Raw genomic sequence first — 17,955 nt, 5'->3', positions numbered from 1 at the left:
GATATTAAAATGCTTGTGCGAGCATTTCACAAACATTGTCTCATTCATCATTCTTCCCTATAAGCTGAAGGTGTTTGTTGTCACACACAAAACTTCATACCTTCTCTGAGACACTCCTATGTGCCATCAGGGAACGTGTGTAGAAAGGCATTTAGAAAGGCTGAAAGATGACATTAGACTTTGATTAGTATGCCCTCAAATCACGTCTGCGAGCACGTTTCACGAATCCTATATTGGCCTTGACTACTTATATGCAAGCACAGTCTGGCATTGAATGGGGTCTCCAGCTGGAGTCTCGAGAGCACTTTTATTGACACAATACATATTACATGTATTGTAAGACAGGGGTTTTCAAAGTGGGTGACGGGGCACCCTGGGGTGCCGTGACGGCAGTCCAGGGGTGCCGCGAGATAATTTGATGATATTTGGAATTTATTTGGAAACTTGAAGTACAAAGTTATTTTCAGTCTGTTCTAACCAAAATGGCTATTATCTCAACGTTTTCCTCGCAACATAATCACTAAAGTATCGTCACTGTCGGGCAGAAACCTCCTATCTCCAAGTTTCAAATGTGTACGTCTTTTGGTAAAGCAAAGCCCTGCTTCATCATACAAGACTGTCGCAAAAACTAGTGAAAACAGCCGATCTACAAGCACACAACGCCTCGCAACACGCAACGCAACGCGAGGCGGCAGTTTTCACTAGTTTACATTTTATAGATGATAAATACAAAACGAACGGTTTTGGACATACAAGGTTTCCACCCGACAACGACGATATGCTAAATTATAATGTAGGGTTGCCTCGGATTAAAAAAATATTTATGGGGTGCCCTGAGACAAAAAAAGTTTGGGAACCCCTGATCTAAGAGTCTTGTTCTCCTCCACTCCTCTACTACTACTACTGCATCTCCACCCTGATCTAAGAGTCTTGTTCTCCTCTACTACTACTATTACTGCATCTCTCAGGTCCTTGGAGCTGCTGTTCGCCTCCAACCAGGGCGGCTGGGGCAGCGACGCCCTGAGCAACAAGTCCCCGCGGCTGTGTCGCAAGTTCTCCTCCCCTCCCCCGCTGGTCATCCCCTCGCGCACCTCCTCGCCCGTCCACTCCCGCAAGCTCTCCCTCAACTCCCCCGGCGGTGGCGGCTCCACCAAGGCGGCGTCGGCCCTGGACCTCTCCACTCCCTCCTCCTCGGCCGCCAACTCCCCCACCTCTACCCACTTCCCCACCTCCTCGCTCTCCTCTCCACCTCCCAGGAGCCCCAACTCCCCCCGGGGCGGAGCGCCCTCCCCGATGTTCTGCTCCTCGCCTCCTCCCACCGCCACCAAGGCCCCGCTGGACCTGAGCTGCACTCCTCCTACCCCCGGTGGCGGTGGGGGGTCCCCGGAGCTCAGCCCGCTCCTGGGGCCTCAGGAGGACTCCTTCACCATCGGAGAGCTGCCGCGCATCGACGCCTTCTGCGGGAAGCTGAGACGCAGCATCCGCAGGGGTAACTGACAGCTGGGGACCGCTCGGTCACATGGGTCTACATGCACTCTTCTTATAGAAGAATATATATACGGGGTTCCCACGGTCATGAAATTCCTGGAAATATTTTTAAATTAGAAAAATATTTTTGCAGTACTGGAAAAGTTTTGGAATTGATCAAGGGTCCTGGAAGGTCCTGGAAAAAATAGCTATGCATTGTCTTTGGTTATTGATTTTGTTAATACCTCTGAAATTACAAATTAAACATTGGCCAAATTGTCAAATATTAGAGGCAGACATTGTGAAAATAGCAGATCTACATGCTCACAACTGAGCATGTAGATCACCTATTTTCACAATAAAACCTTCATTATACAAAATTCCTCTACTCTTTAGTGCTCGTCAGGGTGCCGGGGTCCCCAGTTCAAATATGATTATTTCAGGGGTCACGGCCTGAAAAGGTTGAGAACCACTGGCATACACTACCTGTCTTTAGGCATATTGCACATAGGAGTAAGCGACTCGTTATTGAGTTGAATTATTGTTATATAGTCCTGGAAATTGGGTTAAATATTCTGGAAAAGTTTTGGAAAGGTTTTGGAAATTAATTGGTAAAAATGTGTGGGAACCCTGCTAACAGCTGGGGACCGCTCGGTCACATGGTTCTATGTGCACTCTTCTTATAGAAGAATATATCTAGAATACTCTTCTTATTGCCATTTCATATAACGTTACTGCAGTGTTGTTATTCGTCGACTAGAATTATGAAAACGATAAACATGGTCGTCGAGTACCTGTTTTCAATAAATAAAAACTAAGCTACTGTATGATGATTAAAACTATGACTAAATGTGTTATATATATATTTTGTCATCAATAAACACTTTGTTAGGGATGTTAGGGAGGGACTAGCGGAGAAGAGATCCAGTAGAAATAAGTCATTTTATGCGAGGCTGCTTGTGGGTGTCTGCGACTCGTTGTGAGCTTGTAGATCGGCTATATTTTAGTACTTTTATATTTAGGCTAGTGTCCTCACAATGATGGTCATGTCACTATAAGCAAAAAGAAATCAATAAGTTCAAAGCAAATGTAAAAGAAAAATTAGAAAATTCTGTAGCAGATCAGTTTGGGGATGTGACTGTTCAAGTGGTAAAATTAGAGATATACTGTAACTTGTATGGGAACATGTGTAATTTGCCCAGAAGGTGGCAGTAGAGAAATGGTGTGCACACATCTAGCCTTGGTATTCTGTGACAACCACACATTATTACTTCAAAAGAAATTACAAAATATTTGTTGGTATTTAAATATATTATCAGTAGGCTTCTTCTTCAGGCTACTTTGTGCTCATTCACATGGGTTAAAGTTCTCAGTCTCCACCACTGATTTCAGTCATGTGGATTCCACAGAAGCCAGCTTGAATGGGAGTGCATGTTGTGCAGAGAAAATAGACGATCTACAACCTCTAATCCATGCACTTATTTTCCAATCAAGTCATGTGTGATCTGTCTCGTTCGATTGGATTTTGTTGCTGCTTTTATGTAACCTCGGCTCGCCACGTTTAAAATCAATAATTTTATTAGTAATAATAATATTTGGTACAAAAATACAATCCTCTTTGGCTTTCTCTGACGGTTGTGTCATGTTGTGTTCCTCTGAACAGCTGTCCTGGAGTCAGGCTTCATGCCTGAGTCCTCGGCCACCAGCAGTGAGTCAGGGGACATGTCCCCGTGTCGCTCCCCCTCCACACCCAGACACCTGCGCTACAGACAGGCAGGAGGTAGGAAGAACACACACAACATGGATATACAGTAGGCCAGGGGTTTTCAAAGTGGGTGACCAGGGTGCCACGACGGCAGCCCAGAGGTGCCGCGAGATAATTTGATAATATTTGAAATGTATTTGGACATTTAAAAATATATTTAGTATCATTTTAAACTTGAAGTACAAAGTTATTTTCAGTCAGTTCTAACAAAAATGGCTATTGTCTCGTTTTCCTCACAACATAATCGCTAAAATATGCTAAAATATAAGGTGCTGGGAGTGAAAATTAGGAATATAATAATGTAGAGGTGCCTCGGATGAAAGAAATATTTATAGGGGTGCCCCGAGCCAAAACAGTTTGGGAACCCCTGCAGTAGGCTACTACTGTGTACACATGCAGACAGAAGATACATACATAATTATCGTCGTTGTCGGGCGAAAACCTTGTATATCCAAAACCGTTAGTTTTGCATTTGTCATTTAAAAAATGATTTAAACTAGTGAAAACAGCCGATCTACAAGCACACAACGCCTCGCGGTGCGAGGCGTTGTGTGCTTGTAGATCTGCTGTTTTCACTACTTTTGTGCAACGGCCTTGTATGATGAAGCAGGGCATTACTTTGTGAAAGAACGCACAAATTTGAAACTTGGAGATACAAGGTTTCCACCCGACAACGACGATATGCATTATGTTCCCTTTTGTTTGCTTATCCCAAGCTGTGTCTCTGCATGCATACGCCTCTGCAGGTCCATCGGGTGACAACTCTCGCTGTACCATGTCACCAGCCTCAGCCTTTGCCATCGCCACTGCTGCAGCCGGACACAGCAGCACCTCCCCAGGTGACTTTATACTGGAATGCTATGTAGTCAGAGTGTTTCAGGCAAAAATCGTGCACTTTATGAAAGAAGCATGACATTTGGCACACAGTTAGAACATGCCATAGGGATCATTTTTGGCTATAGGGCCATCGCAGATTTGTCTTGGGAAACTTGTGGGAGCCAATCAAAGTTGGGCTCTCATAGACTTTACTATAGAGTAAAATAATACAAAAAATAAATATGTAGCAAAACAAATGTTTGCATTGGATTCAGAATCCTGAAAAACACCTAGTTTGACCCCTCACATGCTACTTAAAGCATATTTATTTTTTGTATTATTTTACTCTATAGTAAAGTCTATGAGAGCCCAACTTTGATTGGCTCCCACAAGTTTCCCAAGACAAATCTGCCCCTATAGCCAAAAATGTTCCATATGGCATGTTCTAACTGTGTGCCAAATGTCATGCTTCTTTCATAAAGTGCACGATTCCATCAACATACTGCCCGAAACGCCTGGACTAATGACAGTACTCTATTATTGTCTCCGCCAGGCTGAAGGCTTGGCGAGGGAGTATGTTTTGCACCCTGTTTCTGAACAGCTAATCTGGGGAACTGTTGGCTTGATCGCAGCAAAGATGTGCACACACACACTTCCTGGATGCCAGAGCAGAACCCCTGCCCCCGATGTTTTATATGGGTCTGTCACAGCGCCACCAAGAGACACATTTCTGTACAGTAAACCTACAGTTTTGTCCAAACATGACATAAATTGATACACAGTCTCTATAGTCATTAAAGGACAACTTTGTTTTTTTTACGACAATGGTTCATATTTTAGATTGTAATTAGAGAAAAGAAAAAGTGAGTGTTAAAATTTGTTTTCATTTGCTTTGTTCTATTGTTTTATCGCGTTTACCGTGCTAAAATGTGGGGCATGCGTACGCATGGGGGCATGTGTACAAGTGTCTTTTTAGACACAATAAGCCAGCAGTTTCTTTATTGCTATTTACAGTAACACTTGTAGCCCCCATAAGTCACATCCAACCATGAAAGGTTGCGTTGTATCTTGGGAATGGGCTTATTCTGTGTAAAATGACATATTTATCCACTTGTACGCATGCCACCAACCACTGAAATAAGAATCTCTAAAACAATAGATTGAAGTAAATCTAATTTTAACATTCATCTTTTATATTCTTTAATTACAATCTAAAATATGAACCCTTTTTGTAAAAACTTTAAGTTGTCCTTTACGAACGAAGCAGGTATTTTGGATTTTACATATTCCAATCCTGATTGGCTCCATTTTGAACAGAAGGCCTAAAATCCTGAACTCAGCTGTGAAATCTTGCACACACATTTCTACTAGTACTAGGCCAAGGAAGAAATGCCACCCTTTTAACATTGGCCTCTTACCAGGAGGCCACAATAACCTAGCTGACCTGTAGGAGGTTCTTTCTAGTGTTAACTATGTCATATTGTACAAGCTGTATGGTAGAGTATGTTAATACAATATAACTTATACAATTGTGGTGGTTGTATTTGGTCTCCCTGCTCTTCTATTGAGACATTTAGATGGAGTCAAAGGTCATGTCTCACCTAGACACAGGATCTGCATCTGACAAGAAACATTTCTCCCCTGAGCAAGCAGGCAGGCTCTATTAGATCAATGGTAAAAATGTCAGCAGTTATACAAGAAACCTGGTTCAAATCTGGCATAGAAGATGGGAAGTTACACAGTGCAGCTTTAATGAGCTTTAAATGGCTTATTATGTACTGTGACTATCAGCTTATGTTCCATTTCTTTTGTTCTGTACAGGTTTTAATAATTCTGACAAGGCCTGTGACAAAGAGTTCATCATCCGCAGAGCCGCCACCAACAGAGTCCTCAACGTTCTGCGACACTGGGTGTCCAAACACTCTCAGGTGAAGTTTATAAGCTTTTTGGTCACCCTGAAAAAAACTGGGTTCTGCAGTGTGAGGTGCTGTCAGCTTGTAGATCGGCTATTTTCAGCAACAAGGTTTGGTGAAAATATGGATTACAGAGTGAAAGGTCAGGTTTATTAAGTATTGACGGTCAAGTGGTGAAATGTCTGAAAATGCACATCAACATGAATCCAACACATGATCAAACATTGTCTTTTGATGTGTTGTTTTTCTTGTTTGTGCTGTTATTTTATACAGTATATACCACTGCATTGTCTGAAGGGAGCCCAACAAAAATAGGTTTTACTCTTATGTACCTGTACAAAAGAACAACCTTGAACCTTGAACCTTGAAGCTATCTATGAAAAAGCTTAATCTGCAACACAGTTGTATACAACGTTTAGTAGTGGGTCCTGCTTCATCTCTTTATCAGCTAAGGGGTCCTTGGCCTGAAAAACATTGCCAAGACCCCTGGTAGGGGAAATCTCGCTCTTTCGAACGACCGTCATTTCGACAAAGGAGCGTCGGGAGGGTTAGCGACTCACCCCACGGAGGTTAGGTTAGAGTAAGGGTTAGAGTTGGGTGTCGAACAGATGGCACGTAGTAACAGCGAAACGCTCCCCCGTGGTATGGGGCATACAGTAAGGCCGGCTTTACACTGCCACTGAAATCTAGCCTGAATCAGATCTGAGTCACATCAAAAGTGGAATCTGATTTTTTTTAAATAGTCTAAATCCAGACAGGTCACATGCAGGTTACATGAAATCTGATTTTGAAAAACCACATCCAGAGGTGGTTTCAAATCCGATCGGATCTGAGGACATCTGTCTCAGTCTCGCGACCCGAGCGCGGCTGTAATGACGTCATTACAGAGCGCAAGTATTTACTATTTGATTATAGCGCATATTACAGCGCGCTGAGCACATGAGAAGAACAAGAGAGGAGAGAGAAAACATGTGAGCTAAATAGATAAAACCAGAGAGAAGAGCGAAACACAAGAGTAAAGAAAAGAAGAGAGAAAAACAATATTTTGACATGTTTTTTTTTTTTTGTTGTCGCATTTCCTGAACGTAATCAACTAGCGCCAACGTTGTGACGTAACGTCATGACGCTGACGTCGTTACCACGGTAACCAAAGCAGATATGAAGACGCAGGGCAGCTTTGGGCTGACGCTGTTAAAATCAGTCAGAACGCACAGATCAGATCTGTGTCACTTGCAAAATGCAATGTGAAAAGTCGGGACAAAAGATCGGATTTGAGAACCAAATCGGATTTGGGCTGGATTTGACTGCAGTCTAAATCCGGCCTAAGTGGTGGTTATAGTCAACATCAAACCTCAAACAACAAAAGTGTGACGAAGGTGCTCTTTGGTGGAGGACTGAATACTTGTAAAATGAAAAATGCAAAAGCCTTTATTTTTTATATTATATTCATATTGGAACAATTAAAAGTGGGATAACCCATGAGTAGTGGCATACACAGCCTTCCTCAGGGTATGGACCTTAATGTCCTAATCCAGTGGTTTCAAACTTTTTTAAATTGTGTGTGTGTGTGTGTGTGCGTGCGTGCGTGCGTGCGTGCGTGCATGTGCGTGCATGTGTTCTCCTCCAGGACTTCGATATGAACAGTGACCTGAAGATAGGTGTTATAACTCTATTAGAAGATGTACTACGAGATCCAGACTTACTGCCACAGGAAAGGAAAGCCACCACAAACATACTAAGGTGCACAATACACACACACGCACGCACGCACGCACGCACGCACGCACGCACGCACGCACGCACGCACGCACACACACACACACACACACACACACACACACACACATGCACACTCTAACAAGGCAACCCTTTTAACTCACTTTTAACTTTTCCTTGTTAGTGCTCTTTCTCAAGAGGAACAAGACGACGTGCAACTGAAAATAGAAGACATATCACAAGTGGTTAGTATTTACTGACTCTATTGTTTTATCTGATGGGACAGATGGGATAACTGACCTCTCTTATACAGTGTGAAATCCTCAGGGACTGTGTGGTTCCATGTGTACACTCCTCAGAGGTATGGTTCCATTTTAAATTGAACACGACTCTATTTTGTAAGAATGACAAAAGATTGAAATAATGTGTCTGCTGTGTCATAGCCGTGGGAGCCTAGGGTGCCATGACACAAGTCCAGGTGGTGCTACAGAATACTGTGATAATATTAGGAATTCATTCCAGGGTTCCCACGGTCATGAAATTCCTGGAAATATTTTGAAATTAGAAAAATATTTTTCCAGTACTGGAAAGGTTTTGGAATTGATCAAGGGTCCTGGAAGGTCCTGGAAAAAAAATAGCTATGGATTGTCTTTGGTTATTGATTTTGTTAATACCTCTGAAATGACAAATGAAACATTGGCAAAATTGTCAAATATTAGAGGCAGAAATTGTGAATTCACAATAAAACCGTGTTATGCTAAATTCCCCAGTCCCCAGTTCAAATAAGATTATTTCGGGCATACACTATCTTTGGGCATTGTGCATCGGAGTAAGCGACTCGTTATTGAGCTGAATTATTGTTATATAGTCCTGGAAATCGGGTTAAATATTCTGGAAAAGTTTTGGAAAAGTTTTGGAAAATAATTGGTGACGATGTGTGGGAACCCTGTCATTCATATACGCAACTTCAGTTTAACCAGACACTACTTAGTGAAATGGACCGTATTTGCACTGTACTTTGTTCGATCTTTTCCAGCCTACATTAAACCAAGTCTCTTCACCAAAAATAACAGATGTACAAGCTCACAACATGTCACAATGACCCGTTGTGGGCTTGTGGATATGCTATTTTTGGTGAATGTTCCCCCCCCAGTAAATGGATGCTGGGGTTCAAGTGGTCAAATGTCAAGTATGAAGTCATTTTCAATGTTTCTTAATGGAAACAGATATTCTCTCAATGTTCTTCCTGACATACTGTATCTTAGGGGGAAAGATGGACATATTTACATACCTTATTAATATACCATAAATGTACAGTAAGGTGCTACAAAGTAACAATGTAATTCAGGGGTGCCATGGATTAAAGGGTTATTTAGAGGCTTCCCTAAGACAAAAAGGTTTGAGAACCACTCCTGTACAATACAGTAACTGTCGTTTCTGATCTGTAACAACCTCAGTATTGTGTCATGTGTTGAGATCTGTCGTGAAACAGGCTGTGTTTTAGTTCTAGAAGCCAAGCAGGTATTTGAAAGTGAAACATATGTGTGCATATGAAATATAAAAAGAGAAAAAAGAAGCTCTGCAGGGATCAGTACAGGTGCTCTTTGGTGATACAGGTAGGAATATATGAACAAAAAAAGTTTCAATAAAGTACTGCTAAGTTCCAAAGGTGTAGACAGCAGACTTACAGAGAAGGAATTTCCAAGGCACTCCGTCGTTGGTGAAAAAAATATATAATTCATTTTGAGCAAGGCAACAAGTTGACCGACGCGTTTCGACCTACTAGCTAGGTCTTCATCAGGGTCAGGATCTTCCGACCCTGATGAAGACCTAGTAGGTCGAAACGTGGAACTTAGCAGTACTTCAGTGAAACTTTTTTTGTTCATATGAAATATACATTGTACATATTCATGCCTCACAGTTTGTGTGACTGTCAAAAGCAAAAATATTGTATCAATAACACAACAGTATGACAAAAGTATTACTCATACTCAACCGATCCTTCCTCTGTGTGTGTGTGTGTGTGTGTGTGTGTGTGTGTGTGTGTGTGTGTGTGTGTGTGGTGTGCGGTGCACTTGTGTGTGTGCGTGTGCATATCTTGCAGGTGGAGTCTCCTAAGGCAGAGTGTTTTGAATCTCTGTCAGCCATAGAGATAGCAGAACAGATCACCCTGCTGGACCACCTGGTGTTCAGGAGCATCCCTTATGAGTGAGCACTCACCTGGTTACAACACACAACAGTTCACATTTAGGCCTAGAATTATTGAATGCTTTAACCATTGAAAAATAGCATGTAGATCTGCTATTTTTGAAAAAGTCGTGAAAATGTGTGCAAATCTTTGAATATATGTATTTTCAAAGCGAACGTTTGTAACTCAAATTTTGCTTCTGGGGGGGTCCCTGGAACTAAATATTTTGAGATGCGGGTCCGTGGCCAAATACATATCCTTTTGGGGGTCCTTCACATGAAAAGGTTTGAGAACCACTGACATATAGTAGACTAACTGAGCTCCAGTTAAGTGAAAAGGACCTTTTCTTTGACGATGGCTAGCCAGATTGCTGACATAGAATCAAAGGTTTTAAAAAAACCTAAGAAGGATTCAAAAGACACTTATAGAATTGGGTCAAAATTCTAATTTCCACGATTTTTCTAAAATAGCAGATCTACAAGCTTGCAGCACGGCACTCGTGCCGTGCTGTGAGCTTGTATATCTGCTATTTTTCAATAGTTAAAGCATAAAATAATGATACACAAATATTGTGTACCCGTTCTAAATGGGTTAAGGACAAAGAGACCATGAAGGGCTTAACTAATTTATCTAGAACCTCAAACAACTTTAACATGTACAGTATGTAGCCATATCTGAAGAACCCAGGCAAGCGCTTAGATACACTAGAATGCATCACACGACACCCTAACAGACACTTTTAGCAACACCCTAAACACTATTTAGTTATCATAAAAACCCACTCATAGAACTCAGTAGTAACCATCAGTACAACCCAGAAACAACCTAGTATTCACTAGCAGCTGCCTATTTTAGTCCAATTTCTAGTTATATATCAGTAGTAGTAGCAGTAGTAGTATTACTACTGTAGTAGTATTGGTACTGTAGTAGAAGTAATGAATATGTGGACATTTGACAGCTCATACACACACATACAGTAAGCTATATTGCTATCAGCAAGTGTTATATTGTTGTTGTCGGGTGGAAACCTTGAATGTCCAAAACCGTTCTTTTAGTGTTTATCATTTTAAAAAAATGATTCACACTAGTGAAAATAGCTGAACTACAAGCACACAACGCCTCGCACCGCGAGGCGTTGTGTGCTTGTAGATCTGCTGTTTTCACTAGTCTTGTGCACCAGTCTTGTGTGACAAAGCAGGGCTTTACCTTGAGTAAAAACGTACACATTTGAAACTTGGAGATACAAGGTTTCTGCCCGACAGTGACGATATGTTAATATGTTCTTTCTTGTAGGGAGTTCCTGGGTCAGGGCTGGATGAAAGGAGACAAGACAGAGAGGACTCCGTACATCATGAAGACCAGCCAGCACTTCAATGACGTACGTCTTTTAAATGAGCCAACATTATAGCCTCTGAAATCAATGTGTCCTGAGCAGAGTAGTCTCACGAGACACACTGTGGCCTTCAAATGCTTCCGTCAGACGGAGCAACGGAAGCCCTGAAAGTGATCCACAGGAATCCCGTTTCGTCTTTACAGCTGTGTAAATTAGATGCTGCTTGGCAGGGATTGTAATTCAAAAATACATTTTAAATGTTTTGTTGTGAACGGAAATGACGAGCAGATTCTCAGCTTCCGGGAGGTGTAGTTCCAGTCCAGACTCTAAAGCAGGGGTCTTCAACATTTTCAGGCCAAGGACCCCTTAGTTGAGAGAGAGATTAAGCAGGGATCCCGACAACCTTTTCATCGGTTCCATATAGTTTTCCATATCGTTTGACAGCACAATCATCAGTGTATTTTGGATTCATGTAAATTTTCTGTTTTCAACCACTTGAACCATCAATACTTAATAAACTTGCCTAAAATAGCCGATCTACAAGCTCACAACGCCTGTGAGCTTGTAGATCTGCTATGTTTGGCTAAAGTTCTCCTCAGAATAGGAATCCGAGGGTTCAAGTTGTTAATTTAAAAGAATGATCCTATCACAAAGATTTGGCGGCCCCCCTGTAGTAAGTCTGAGGACCCCCTTGGGGTCCCGGACCCTCTGTTGAAGACCCCTGCTCTAAAGCATTCGGAGATTGTGGAATTGTGTGTAGAGAGGTCGCCTCAGAAGCTTACTGGTTTGACCCCCGGCTCCAGTCTATGTATCAAATTGTCTTTGAGCGAAGCCACTTAACTCCTCATTCATCATTCATTTAACCTGCTCATCATAACCACATGCTCATCAGTACCAGCTGAGCATCAGCTTGCTGGATGAAAGCTTTCTCTTGTCACATCTTCTTCCTCCATTCTCTGTGTAGATGAGTAACCTGGTGGCGTCTCAGATCATGACCCAGGCTGACGTTGGCTCCCGGGCGGCCGCCATAGAGAAGTGGCTGGCGGTGGCCGACATCTGCCGCTGCCTCAACAACTACAACGGCGTGCTGGAGATCACCTCTGCCCTCAACCGCAGCGCCCTCTACAGGCTGAAGAAGACATGGGCCAAAGTCTGCAGACAGGTTGGAGCTTGTATTAGTTGTGCTGTCCCGTTACTTTTATGCCATTTGGAGCCCAAGTTGCATTCTCTCATCCAGAGGTATAATTTCAGAAAATCTTTTTACCATAGCCCCATTTCTAAAATAGCAAAAATAGTGGATCTACAAGCTCACAGCACGTTGCTTGGCGACGCATTGTGAGCTTGTAAATCAACTATTTTCACTATTTGTACAAGAAAATGTTCGCCTATAATGACATTCCCAAAATAGGATGCCACGTTGAAAGTGGTTCATAACTTAATGGTTGCATAACAATAAAAAGGCTTATCTAAATTATAACAAGTGTTCATCACATGTAGATAGTTTAGTTTAGTTTAGTTTAGTTTAGTTTAGTTTAGTTCATTTGATCATCTCACATACATTTATACAAGTCATACATCCACAAAAGCATGTAGATGCTGATCTGATGGAGGGGCATCAGATTAATCTGCTAATACAACTCAGAGTTGGAAACATTAAAATAACTGATGAATTTAAGGTTAAATGTGAACACTAGGGGGAGGCAATTGCCATCCCTTGATGACCCAAATGATGCCCCTGCCCTCATCCTCAAGCACTTGCTACTTCACTTCAGTCCCTAAGGGTTCAGGGCTTGAGGGTTTAGGTATTGCTACTTCACTTCAGTCCCTAAGGGTTCAGGGCTTGAGGGTTTAGGTATTGCTCCATCCTGCTCTCATCCTCAAGCACTTACCAGCTGACTTCACTTCAGTCTGTAAGGGTTCAGGGCTCGAGGGTTTAGGGGGGGACATTGGTATTGTGTCAGTATATTGTCGCTGTCGGGTGGAAACCTTGTTTATGTCCACAGGACATGCAAGAAAGAACCTGTGTTTCAGTGGATCAGAATCACTTTTATTGGTCAATTTCCCTGTGTACAGTACTTACAGTAGAGAATATGAAATACCGTTTCCTGCCAGCCACTTGCAGTTCAACATAAAACATCAAGCCAGCAAAAAATCATCTCAAAGTTGATTCCAGGGACATTGTGGGTTCCTTTAGAGGGGTCTAAATTGACCCATACAAGTGTGTAAGTCTGACAGTGTTAAGGGGAGTTGAAGAGTGAGAGGAAGAGGATCACTCCTCAACTTTTGATTCAAGAATAGGCTTAAGTCTCTCGGGTGCAAGGTTCAAACAACAACTATTTAGAAAAGGACAACCAGCACTCACTTTGAAGTTAATTTGTTCTTGTTTATTCAAGGAAACATCCTTGAAATGTGAAAGTTTGAGAAACACTGTCATAGACAAACACAATAAAATTAAATTAAAAAGTATTCTATAAAATAAAAAAAATAAACTACGGTGCCCGACAGCGATGATATCATGGTAAAGTGTAATGAAAAACAAATATATATTTTTTAAACTTAAGCTTGTTTGTGTTGTTGTCCTGTTCTCTGTTCTGTGGCTCCCAGACCAAGGCTCTGATGGACAGACTGCAGAAGATAGTGTCATCTGAAGGAAGATTCAAGAACCTGAGAGAAACTCTGAAGAAGTATGAATGTGTTGCTGTTGGCATTTACAATGATGTTTGGTTGTGTGCTTGATGTTACAATGAATTAAAATGAATGTAAAATTTCCCAATACTTCGTGCCAATAACCTTTTTAAAGATATACAAAAATTGTAGACGTACAAGCTCACACTGTGGCACTAAGTGACAAGCTCGCAACACCTCACAATGACACATTGCGAGTTTGCAGATCTGCTATGTTCACTAGTTTGGCTCCCGGGCAAACATGTGATTTCTCTTTTGGGTCTTGAGCTAAAATGTTTGGGAACCCCTGTATTACAGTACTTAGACATGTTGTTCTCTGTGTCCTTTGTGCAAGCTGTAGCCCCCAGTGTGGCTCAGTCCTTATACTGTAGACATCTTCTCCTCTTTGTGCAAGCTGTAGCCCCCAGTGTGTCCATCTTGTCCGTCTTGCAGCTGTAAACCTCAGTGTGTCTCGTATAGACATGTTGTCCTCTATGTCCTTTGTCCAGCTGTAAACCTCAGTGTGTCTCGTATAGACATGTTGTCCTCTATGTCCTTTGTCCAGCTGTAAACCTCAGTGTGTCTCAGTCCTTTTAGACATGTTGTCCTCTCTGTGCAGTAGTAACCGGGTGGGCGGTAGTGGCTCAGGGGTAGAGAAACTGTCATTAGAACACAGAGGGTTCCCAGTTCGATCCCGGGCTCCCCCAGAGTTGGTGTCGAAGAGTCCTTGAGCAAGACTCTGAACCCCTAGTTGCTCCCAGTGAGCAGGTTTGTGCCTTGAATGGTTTCCTCTGCCATCGGTGTACAGTATGAATGTGTGTGCATGGGTGAATGGAATGCACAATCTCTGTAAAGTGCTTGGATAAAGGCGCTATATAAAATGGACCATTAACCCTCAGTGTGCCTATCTTGTCCTCTGTGCAGCTGTAACCCTACGTGTCTCTCAGTCTTATAGACATCTTGTCATCTCTATGCAGCTGTACCCCTCAGTGCGTGCCCTACCTGTCCTGTACCAGTCATTATAAACATGTTGTTCATGTCGTCCTTCTTAAAGCTGTACCCCTCAGTGCGTGCCCTACCTGTCCTGTACCAGTCATTATAAACATGTTGTTCATGTCGTCCTTCTTAAAGCTGTACCCCTCAGTGCGTGCCCTACCTGTCCTGTACCAGTCATTATAAACATGTTGTTCATGTCGTCCTTCTTAAAGCTGTACCCCTCAGTGCGTGCCCTACCTGTCCTGTACCAGTCATTATAAACATGTTGTTCATGTCGTCCTTCTTAAAAGCTGTAACCCTCAGTGCGTGCCCTACCTGTCCTGTACCAGTCATTATAAACATGTTGTTCATGTCGTCCTTCTTAAAGCTGTAACCCTCAGTGCGTGCCCTACCTGGGCATGTACCTCACCGACCTGGCCTTCATCGAGGAGGGAACGCCAAACTTCACCGAGGAGGGCCTGGTGAACTTCTCCAAGATGAGGATGGTAAACAAAGAAAGATTCTTTTTCACTAAACCTCCAGTCCACACAATGCACGCTCCTGTGATTCGCAAGGGCTCCACAGTGTCAGCGCTTTCAAACATTATTTTTGTCTCCGCCAGGCCGAAAGGCATGGCTGAGAGTTTTCGCCCTGTGTGTCCTTTGGGAATGTCATTATAGGCCATCATTTTCAAAAAAATACACACACATAATATTTATTTGCTTTGTTTTACCAAATTTTTCATTTTATGAAAATATTGCTTGTAGACCTTATAGATTCTATGGTTGTGCAACACCCATCGCACACTGATGTATAAAACAGGGCTTCAGACTTGTCCTGTTTTATACAAGCATTCATTATTTAATTGTTTATATTAATTTTTTCTTTGATTTGTTTCTTAGATTTCCCACATCATCCGTGAGATCCGTCAGTTCCAGCAAGCCGCTTACAGGATAGAGCACCAACCCAAGGTAAGGTTGCCAGTAGGGACTGGGCGATATGAAATTTACATGTCACAATTATTGCGGCAAACATTATTAAGATTAATGATAGTATCGCGATAATCAAAATATTCTTAAAACTTAAATGCCACTTTTGTTAACCTCTTGAACCCCCAGCGTCCCTGTTTTGGTGGGGACGTTCTCCAAAAATAGCAGATCTACAAGTATTGCAACCCGCTGTGAGCTTGTGGATCTACTATTTTGAAATATTTGCTCTTTACAGGTCTGTTTTATCACGTATAGAGGGAATTTGCAGCTCAACAAAAGCGTCAATTTAGTGTATGACAGAGGGCAATTTCAAAATACAATTAAACTAGTCCTGTGCCCGGGGGTGTGCGATGAGGGATTGGATGTCTAGGAGTCTCAGAAGTAATGTTGGAGAACCCAGACCGTTGGGCACAACAGTCACCATCGATGTCCAGTTGTGCAATACCCGTTGTATCCGTCTGTCTGGCTTGGCATTCTTTTATGCCCATATATGGTGTTCCGTGTCCAGGTCAGTCTGTGATGTCATCTCCAAATTTGGGCACTGTAGTGATGTCAGTCAGTGATGTCAGTTGGGCATTGTGTTACCATGGTGGCGACACTGTTTAGTATCAATGATGACATTCGGGAATTAATAGATTTCTGTGATACGATTATTGTGAGAGTTTTTTTTTTATCATCACAATGAACGATCATTGAACGATGAACGATTATCATCCCATCCCTAGCCGCCAAAAACAGAGACACCTAGGTGTCTTTGTACTTTTCTGTGATGATATTTATAAGAGTGAAAAAAGAAAATACACAAGTATAGAGCCCTGACGGACTCCGCTAAACAACGTACTACGGGGGTGGTCAATTCTCGCTCACCCTGCACGTTCCATTTTCATGTATGAAAAGTAATTGATTGCCATAAATCAGGGGTTTTCAAACTTTTGTGACTCAGGGCACCCCTGGAAATAATGTTTTCATCCACGGCACACCTGAATTACACTGTTATTTTTTAGAATCTTACATCCTAATGGAGAAATATCCGTTTCCATCAGAACTGACTGAAAATAATCTTATACTTGAGGTTTAAGCACTTGAACTCCAGCATGCCTATTCTGGGGGGAAGGTTCACCAAAAATAGCTGATGTACAAGCTCACAACGTGACGCGTTGTGAGCTTGTAGATCTGCTATTTTTGGTGAAGAGAGTTGTCGTAGATGGAAAAAGAACTCAAGTACAGTGCAAATCAGGTCTGTTTTACTAAGCATAGTGAAGTGATATTGATGTAGTGATGTTGATGAATTCCAAATGTTATCAAATGATCTCACGGCGACCACTGGACTGGCATCACGGCACCCCAGGGTGCCCCGTCACCCACTTTGAAAACCCTTGCCATAAATGAATGAATTACTTGTCAATGCAATGAATGAATGAATTGTCATTCCAGGTGACTCAGTACCTGCTGGATAAGACTCTGGTGCTGGATGAAGACACCTTGTATGAGCTGTCACTGAAGATCGAGCCGCGGGTCCCCCCTGGATAGATGGGAACTATGTGTGTGTGTGTGTGTGTGTGTGTTCGTGCGCTTTCGTGTACGTGTGTGTGACGTGTAATGTATAATGGCACTACGTGCGCGCACACACAAGCTTAATAACACAGGGAGTATTATTATATCAAGCGTCAACGTTTACTGTGCTTTGAATTCTCAGGGGGAAATGTGCCTTTTCTCAGATCTAAGGTGTGTCTATTCAGGAAAGATAATACCTGTACTGGAAAGTGTAAAAAGCGTTCCATTATATGGCTATTTTATTATACTAGGACAGTCAGTGATCAAAACAACGGTGGCACTAGAGAACCAACTATATCCTACTTAAAATAACATAGTCTGCATTTTATTTTAATAAAAACATCCTAGAAAACCAACAGGTTTACTGTGAAGTCACAAGTAGACCAGGTTTCCAGTATACGGTATGTCTGAATGACTTAAAGGGTTTTATAATAGTACGTAATATTCCCCCTTGAAACAAGCTGCTTACCATCTGGTTGGTTGTTGATGCTTCCAGTTGAGACCCATATTTGGCTCACACGTGGCTGTTTGGTCCACGACATGGGTCGTGGACCAGTGCTAGTGCAGGCCGTGAA

The 17,955-nt window shown here is 42.3% G+C and overlaps 1 protein-coding gene across 1 annotated transcript in view; it reads left to right on the top strand.

The window, feature by feature from the left end:
* rasgrf2a (Ras protein-specific guanine nucleotide-releasing factor 2a) overlaps window positions 1–17,356 on the top strand; it is a gene marked incomplete at both ends in the record, with an annotated part of 70,954 nt that extends 53,598 nt beyond the window's left edge. Inside the window, 13 exons of the mRNA XM_080743231.1 lie at window positions 969–1,489; window positions 3,131–3,247; window positions 3,979–4,071; window positions 5,870–5,976; window positions 7,589–7,701; window positions 7,862–7,922; window positions 9,782–9,885; window positions 11,159–11,243; window positions 12,163–12,360; window positions 13,803–13,882; window positions 15,226–15,343; window positions 15,740–15,808; window positions 17,261–17,356. Coding sequence (XP_080599357.1) covers window positions 969–1,489; window positions 3,131–3,247; window positions 3,979–4,071; window positions 5,870–5,976; window positions 7,589–7,701; window positions 7,862–7,922; window positions 9,782–9,885; window positions 11,159–11,243; window positions 12,163–12,360; window positions 13,803–13,882; window positions 15,226–15,343; window positions 15,740–15,808; window positions 17,261–17,356 — 1,762 coding nt within the window. The remainder of the gene's footprint in view (window positions 1–968; window positions 1,490–3,130; window positions 3,248–3,978; window positions 4,072–5,869; window positions 5,977–7,588; window positions 7,702–7,861; window positions 7,923–9,781; window positions 9,886–11,158; window positions 11,244–12,162; window positions 12,361–13,802; window positions 13,883–15,225; window positions 15,344–15,739; window positions 15,809–17,260) is intronic.
* Between the last annotated feature and the right edge of the window lie 599 nt (window positions 17,357–17,955).

This window comes from Nannobrachium achirus (assembly GCF_963921795.1).
Source record: "Nannobrachium achirus genome assembly, chromosome: 15".
Taxonomy (NCBI): Eukaryota; Metazoa; Chordata; class Actinopteri; order Myctophiformes; family Myctophidae; genus Nannobrachium; species Nannobrachium achirus.
Note: the sequence above shows the minus strand (reverse complement) of the source record. Positions and strands in the feature narration are given on the sequence as shown.